This window comes from Lotus japonicus, chromosome 5, assembly GCF_012489685.1.
Source record: "Lotus japonicus ecotype B-129 chromosome 5, LjGifu_v1.2".
NCBI classification, from domain to species: Eukaryota; Viridiplantae; Streptophyta; class Magnoliopsida; order Fabales; family Fabaceae; genus Lotus; species Lotus japonicus.
The window spans coordinates 40,387,269-40,394,769 of record NC_080045.1 but is presented as its reverse complement, the minus strand read 5'-3'; the positions used below and the strand labels follow the sequence as shown (position 1 = coordinate 40,394,769).

The following is a 7,501-nucleotide window of genomic DNA, read 5'->3' as shown; positions in this document are numbered from 1 at the left end:
TATAGAGTAGCTATAGCTCCTTTGTATTACTTGTGGCATGAAGCATGTGGTACCAAGTACAACTTTTAGGGTTACATTGTTATCCTATTTATAGTGGATTTACAATGAGCCAAATCTCAACAAAAATCCCAAGCAAAAGCTAACTCAACCCAGTACTAAGACTAGAACTAATGCCCATGTCTCGCTATTATAGCATGGCATTCCCCAAAAGGACTATCAAAATTGTGAGTACCAAATTGAAGATCTAAGCCAACCTTGGCTAGATAATCTGCCAGAGAATTGGAAATCTGTGGCGTGTGCTGGAAAACCAAGTTACCATGAGCTTGTTGGAGCTGAAGAATGTCTCCTGCTACCTGCGCGTAACGATGGGACCTTACATCCTGAGACCATAGCAAGGTTACGACCTCCAAAGAGTCGGATTCTACTATCACTTGAGGGATCTCCAAAGCTACCACCAGCTCAACTGTCGTTCCTACTGCCAGCAGTTCGGTGAGGAATGCGTTCACTGTAGCCATAGTTCCCAGGTTCCTACTGAAGCCCTTAATCCAATGTCCTGCAGCATCGCGAAGAACACCACCGCAACTAGAAGCAAAGCTGGCGCTAACAGCCCCATCCACATTAAACTTGACCCATCCGGCATCTGGCTTCACCCAACAATAATAATGTTGAAGTGTATGCGAGGCATCGAAAGTTCCCCGTTGAGGTCCCTGCGCTACCAATAAAGATGTGTTTAACGTGGAAGATGTTCTATGTATGAAGAGCTACATCATATCGTATGTCCTTTAAATTATTTACATTGTTATTAACTTGTTAAGACATTAATGATTTAAAAGTACTTGACATTGGCATTATTTTTCTCTTCCACTCCAAGTTTATTTTGTCATTTCCAATCCAATAAATAATTTATACCACCCAATTAGGGTCAGCTATATAAATTTCGGATCAGGCTAGAAGGAGAAATAGTTTTAAGTTTCTCACTGGTTTATGGAAAAATTGGAAATGGAAGAATAATATGGTGTTTGAAGAGAAACATTGATTTGTCAATGATGCGTGGAGGCAAACTTGTCATGATTATGATGAGTTTACGATGGTGTTGTTGTAATCGATGGCCAACAATAGAGGGGTATGTCAAGCTGAATCTTGGGGGATTTAGACAACCCCAAAAACAATAGTACAAAAAATAGATAAGGTAGCGGTTAAAATATAGCAATGGTAGTGGTTATATACCGTAGGTGACTCGTTTGTTTTATAAGCTAAAACAAACTTAAATGGCATATATCATAAAAAAAACAGTTGTTGGCTTTATACATAAGTTTCTGTTTTTAACTTGGTATGCACTTGAGATTCTTTAAAAAGGAGATAAGATCAGTACATGTTTGTACAAGTTACAAACATGTTTAACAAACTAGCACACTTGAAAGACTTGAAAACGGAAATTATGAGATTCTTACTTATATGATTCATTACTCTATTTTTAGTAAGGGTTTCCAATATTTAAAAATTTAAACACTAACTTGTTTTTTTATACTTTTTTTGGAAAGCCAATTAATTGATGTAAATAAATACACTGTACAGCAAAGCAAACCAGGAAGAAAAACCAAAGGGGAAGCCAACGGCAAGAACAAGAAAAGGAAAAAGAAAGGAAGAACATGCCACTACTTTATAGTAATCAGAGGGCCAAAACAAAAGGGGAGCACTTAATAGATATTACTACATGAGAAGTAACAACACAAACAATTTAGCCTGTCTTCAAGAGGCTCTAAATCCCGAATTCAATCAATCCTGGAGCATGACAGCAGCATCTCAGTCACAATCCGCTGACCTGCAACCAAACTGCTAAGCTAGGACAATCCAAAACAGAGGAACCCTGCTACAAGAGACACCAGTTACTGATACCAAACACTACCCTCCCCCAAACAAATAGCAGGGTTGCAAGACCAATCATACAAAATTGAATTTGAAGTCCTTTTTTCTGCATTTTTGCCACTTCCAGGATCTGAATTTAATTAAATCCAGTGTCTTTTCTCCACAGGCTGATCCAGAGTTAAATACTATTTCATTCCTTTGAAGCCATATAGTCCATACAGTGGCTGCCCACACTGACTGCCACCCCCGCTTAGCTCCCGAAGACAAGTTATGATCATGTTGTAAAAAATGAGCTCTAGGGTCCTCGTGAAGAACAGAACTCACCCCTAGCCAGTTGTATACCCTCATCCAAATTCCCCAAGCATATTTGCAAGAGAACAAAAGGTATCTCAAATTTTCCTCATGTTCTAGACAAAACACACATAAGCACATGATCCCAGGCTGCAAGATTCTTCTTTTTTTCAGATTTTCCTTAGTCTGTAGCCTATCCAGCATTACCCTCCAAGAGAAAGAGAGAATATTTGGAGGTACTGGAATGGACCAAAGATACTTAAACACATTCAATTCTTCCAGATTTTCCTCATGTTTTTTTATACTTTTATTCAAAATCTGAAATGAGTTAGAAGAGAGATGGAAGGAATTACCCTATGTTGAAATTTGAGATTATTAGTAGTAGTAAATGGTTTTTTGCTACTGCTTTTATTTTACCTGATGTTAGTTACAGTTAGAATTCTTTGTTAGTAGAAATTCTGTTATTCATAGGTAGTTTCTAGTTTTACTATTCTGTTACTAGTTCAATAAACAGTGTACATAAACACTGATCCTTTTGTAATTCAGATAATAAGAACAATGAAGCAGATTCTCTCCATTTTACATCTTTAAGCTCTTTTCTTCTTGTTTTATGTTGATATCAAGTTTCCACATCTATACTTGACTAACACAAGGGCAGACATTAGCTTTGCTGTGAATCCAACACAACAACATTACTAGGCAGCACTTCATGTTCTGAGATTTAACAAAGGTTCACTAGCAAAAGGTAAATTTGGAATTCTACAAATGACACAAGAATCATCTAGCATTGTACATATCATGCAGTCCAATGGAGGTAAATGCAGGTCCAATGACACAAGAAATTAAGTTTAGTAATCAAATCCAATAACATGTTTTCCTCCACCATGAGAGAGAGAGAGAGAGTCATGATTGATGATAAGATAAAATTTACCTAATTGAATCAATTCAAGCATGAAGCAATCAGTAATTTTCCTCAAGAGCTTTTAATTACTAAAAATTAAGTAGTACTTGTAATGAATATCAAATAAAAACTCCACATATTCTTCTCCTCTACAAAGGTTAAAACTTAAAAGGGCTAAGATACACATCCACACCTTAAATTTGAAAATCTATTCTCATTTCAGTTTCAGTTACATTTGCAAAAGTAGTTGCAGTTCATGAGATCAGCAATTTTAAGATAAATAACAGGAGAAATAGAAATAGTGCAACAACACACAACGTTTGTGCGGAACTAAGAACATATGCAGCCACTTTAGGAATAATTTCCAACTACTAACAAGCATATCAATTACTTAATTAAAAGTTCACAAACTGCAGAGCTCCTTGGGTATGAGGATAATTCTGTTAAAATTTCAAGCATTTTCGGATGATTTGGGGGGTATCGACCGGAAATGGTCATGGTACGTAACAAGGTTGAGTTTTGCATAACATATCTTGCAAATCTCTTCTCACATCCCAGTCCTGCAAAAATTTCAAGGAAGCACTTCCTAAGATGTGAAGAAAAGCATTCAGGAACAAAACCTGGATCTGGCCAAACATCATCTTCACCATCAAAAGTTAAATCAAAGACAACAGTTTGAAGCTTAGGGCAATGATTGAGCATATCAAGCGCCACACTCCATTTAACATGGTATCCAACTGAGAGCTCCAGATAAATTAAATTGGGAAACATAGGAATGTCCACATCGCACTACAAGAGTTTTAAAGATAAATTATTAGTAGTAGAAACATTTTTTATGAATAAAACCAATAACAAACTAAACATGTTCTTTTTCCATATACAAACCTGGTTTATTCGCAGAAACTTGACATTGGAATAAGCTTTCATAGGAATGAAAAAAAGCTGATCCAGGGAAAAAAACTCTGCTCTGACCAACTTGGGGAGTTGGGTTTGGGGCCCCCCCTATGGGGCTCCCCGCCCCACTTAAAGTGGGGAAATTACTGGAACGCCCCCCTTTAATAGAATACGGAAGACACATTTCCGTATTGAATACGGAAGTTTAATATCCGTATTATATTAGTATGTAAACCGCCCATTTCAAACCCATTTCCGTATTTTGCCAAGCTCTTCTCCCCTCTTCAACCTTCGATCTCTGTCGCTCCCCTTGCTTGAACCGTGTACTTGAAAGGTTCCATCATCTCCATCAAAGCTCTTCACAACCCCATTCTCAGAATTGAAACCTAGAGGTAAGGATTTTTGGATTTTCCCCATTTAACTTGAAATTATGTTAATCATTGAACCCTAGGGTAGTCGATTGTTGCTTGTGTAGAGGTATTGTTGGCTGAAATGTCTTGAATGTGGTTTGGGTTTAGGGCCGATAGCTCATTGTCGTTAATGGCGTTTCTGGGTAAATACGGATCACAGGTTTCCGTATTGAATATGGAAAATGGTTTTCCGTATTCAGTATGGAACATGGTTTTCCGTATTGAATACGGAAAAACGTTTTCCGTATTCATCTCAGAACCAAACCCAACACTTATAATTGATTCTGGGTTCAGAATCAATTATAGAAGGTTTCCAAAGCATTTGTGAGTAGTTTCTAGATGCCATAATTGATTATTAGGAAAATAAAAGTTGATCCAAGCATGCATAATCCACAGAAGATCCGATTATCATCTATGTACTTATAAAATTCTAGGAATTTTCCATTTTCTTGCATCATGTTTCTGTCTATGGCTGAAATGGTATATATAGTGAATGTTTGCTCTGAATATATAGTGAGAATGAAGAACAGAAAGAGGTCTCATGCTTCTAGTGAGGATGTCGGGGCTACTGAGGATAGACACCGGCGGTTACATGCTTCTAGCCGGCGCGGCGATCATGCTGCAACCTCTCAGGCGGTGGAGGCTTCAGCTCCAGTTGTTTCTCCGCCGTCTCCCATGATTGAGGTTCCTCTGGTTGATTATCCGCCGTCTCCCACGGTTGAGATACCTACAGTTGTTTCTCCGCCCTCTCCCATGGTTGAGTCATCAGGCGAGGAGTCCTCAGGCGAGGAGTCCTCAGGCGAGGAGTCCTCAGGCGAGGAGTCTTCCGGCGAGGAGTCATCAGGCGAGGCCTCATCCGGCATGGGAGGATCTGACGAGGATAGTATTCCTCCGCCTACTGTTGATGCTGATGTCCTGCCGCCAGAGCAGGGGGAGCAGGGGGCACAGGGTGGCGAGGAGGACCTGATCCAGAGGTTGCCGCCGTTTCCGGGGGGGCCTGTTGAGCTATCGCTCCTCACCCATTATGCTGATCACAAGGCTCCCTGGGCGTGGCATGCACTCCTACGCACAGACGAGCGGTATGTGGACCGTCGACAGTTGAAGGTGGCCACAGCTGGGGGGAAGGTTTGGAACCTTGCTTGTGATGGTGATTCAGACAGTCACAGGCGGGTTCGAGAGTTGATTGAGCAGACGGGTCTTCATCAGCTACCATATTGCAGCTACCCGGTGACAGATGCAGGCCTTATTTTGGCCCTTGTGGAGCGATGGCATGAGGAGACTAGTAGCTTCCACATGCCGTTCGGGGAGATGACTATCACCTTGGACGACGTGTCGGCTCTTCTCCATCTCCCCATGGGGTCGAGGTTCTATACGCCTGGGAGGGGGGAGAGGGACGAGTGTGCAGCGCTCTGTGCTCAGTTGATGGGAGGATCTGTTGGTATTTATGAGGCTGAGTTTGATACGAATAGGTCCCAGACTATTCGCTTTGGGGTCTTGCAGACCCGGTATGAGGCTGCGTTGGCGGGTATGTCTTAATTATTATTGTATTGTCTTTGTATCTATTATTATTGTATTGTTATAAACTATTAACTTAATTCACTTCATTGTAGAGCACCGATATGAGGACGCTGCACGGATTTGGCTGGTGAACCAGCTAGGCGCCACGCTCTTTGCTAGCAAGAGCGGAGGCTACCATACGACCGTCTACTGGATAGGGATGTTGGAGGATCTTGGTCGAGTGTGCGAGTACGCGTGGGGCGCGATTGCACTCGCTACGCTATACGACCAGCTTAGTCGAGCGTCCAGGAGGGGGACGGCCCAGATGGGAGGTTTTACCTCGCTCCTGCTAGGATGGGTCTACGAGTACCTTTCTGACCGCGTCATTATCCGTAGGGCGGATCCGGAGTACTCGCAGGACCAGCCTAGGGCGCGGCGGTGGGCTATGTCCCGGGTCGGGCATGCAGGCCTTGATGAGAGGCGAGTCATGCTCGATGAGCTGACGGTGGATGACGTTATATGGACCCCATTTGAGGACCATCGGGCTCATCGACCACGGGATCCGAGGGCCATGTATTCTGGCTACATCCGGTCGCCATTTGGCCGTGTTGTTCGACGGCATCTACCAGAGAGGGTTCTGCGCCAGTTTGGCTTCATACAGGATGTCCCTCGACACCCCTCTGAGATCCAGACGTCTGGGTCCCTTACTGAGACCGCAGATGCTGCCTTTGCTGAGTTTGCGCCGCACCTCCGCCCTCAGGGGATCCCCGCTACATATCCGGGAGAGGCTGTGGAGGATTACATGAGGTGGTACAGCGCTGTGTCCCATCAGTTCATCATCCCTGATGATAGGAGGGAGGAGTTCAGTGCAGTGGTAAGTTTGAATTTTATTTTCCATTCAATTGTGATATTTTGTTCATGATATTTTATTTGTATCTAATGTATCTACATTATTTTTGCAGACTGTTATGCGTCGGGCCGTGGACTTGTTGGAGCAGTCACTCGAGGTGTCAGATGCTCCTGCAGAGGGCACGCATTCCCGATCCCTCACTGAGAGGGCGCTGGATCTTATTAGATCCAATGCCTTCATTGGTACCCAGGGGGTAGCCTTTGCTGCTGTCCGAGGAGCTAGAGCTGCAGGAGGCAGAGGTCGTGGAGACAGAGCGCGTGGAGGCAGAGGCCGTGGAGGCAGAGCCCGTGGAGAGGGTGCTCCTGCAGAGGGTGCGCGTGGAGGCAGAGGCCGTGGAGGCAGAGCCCGTGGACCTAGAGGTCGTAGAGGGGCCGGTAGGGGTCGGGGCGAGTGATTGACTATATATTTGTATATTTTTTTTTGTATTTTTATATTATGACATGTGACTCTTTGTATTAGGACTCTCTTTATATTAATCATGCTTTCTATTTTCACTCATTATATGCCGACTCTTTGTATTAGGACTCTCTTGAAAAAAACCCGTATAACTACACCGTAAATAATCAAAGGCAGGATAAGTAACATAAATAATTCATGGCAAACAGTTTAAAGGGTACACGAAATTATTCAGAAGCAACACGAAAACAAAATTAATCCTCAGTGATATCGATGAAGTCGTGGGGTCCGCTATCCTGTGGAAATACTTTGACTATGTTGGGCAACGTTATATTC

At 42.6% G+C, this 7,501-nt stretch overlaps 2 protein-coding genes across 2 annotated transcripts; one reads left to right on the top strand and one right to left on the bottom strand.

The window, feature by feature from the left end:
• Nucleotides 1-3,124: 3,124 nt before the first annotated feature.
• LOC130720942 (putative FBD-associated F-box protein At5g56820) lies at nt 3,125-4,091 on the bottom strand. The gene is made up of 2 exons (XM_057571648.1): nt 3,944-4,091; nt 3,125-3,847 (listed from the first exon to the last, which is right to left on the bottom strand). Exons 1-2 carry the CDS (start codon nt 3,983-3,985, stop codon nt 3,446-3,448), a joined length of 444 nt encoding a protein of 147 aa, XP_057427631.1. The 5' UTR covers nt 3,986-4,091; the 3' UTR covers nt 3,125-3,445.
• A 103-nt stretch (nt 4,092-4,194) lies between these two features.
• On the top strand, nt 4,195-7,235 carry LOC130720941 (protein MAINTENANCE OF MERISTEMS-like). The gene is made up of 4 exons (XM_057571647.1): nt 4,195-4,344; nt 4,877-5,887; nt 5,973-6,733; nt 6,822-7,235. Exons 2-4 carry the CDS (start codon nt 4,882-4,884, stop codon nt 7,161-7,163), a joined length of 2,109 nt encoding a protein of 702 aa, XP_057427630.1. The 5' UTR covers nt 4,195-4,344; nt 4,877-4,881; the 3' UTR covers nt 7,164-7,235.
• The last annotated feature ends 266 nt before the right edge of the window (nt 7,236-7,501 follow it).

Bases quoted from the DNA above. Each gene is read 5' to 3' on its own strand.
- LOC130720942 (XM_057571648.1), bottom strand. From the start codon at position 3,985: ATGAAAGCTTATTCCAATGTCAAGTTTCTGCGAATAAACCAG. The intron at 3,848-3,943 runs GTTTGTATATGG...AAACTCTTGTAG, and splicing joins AGTTTCTGCGAATAAACCAG to TGCGATGTGGACATTCCTAT.
- LOC130720941 (XM_057571647.1), top strand. From the start codon at position 4,882: ATGAAGAACAGAAAGAGGTCTCATGCTTCTAGTGAGGATGTCGGGGCT. The intron at 5,888-5,972 runs GTATGTCTTAAT...ACTTCATTGTAG, and splicing joins GTATGAGGCTGCGTTGGCGG to AGCACCGATATGAGGACGCT. The intron at 6,734-6,821 runs GTAAGTTTGAAT...TTATTTTTGCAG, and splicing joins GGGAGGAGTTCAGTGCAGTG to ACTGTTATGCGTCGGGCCGT.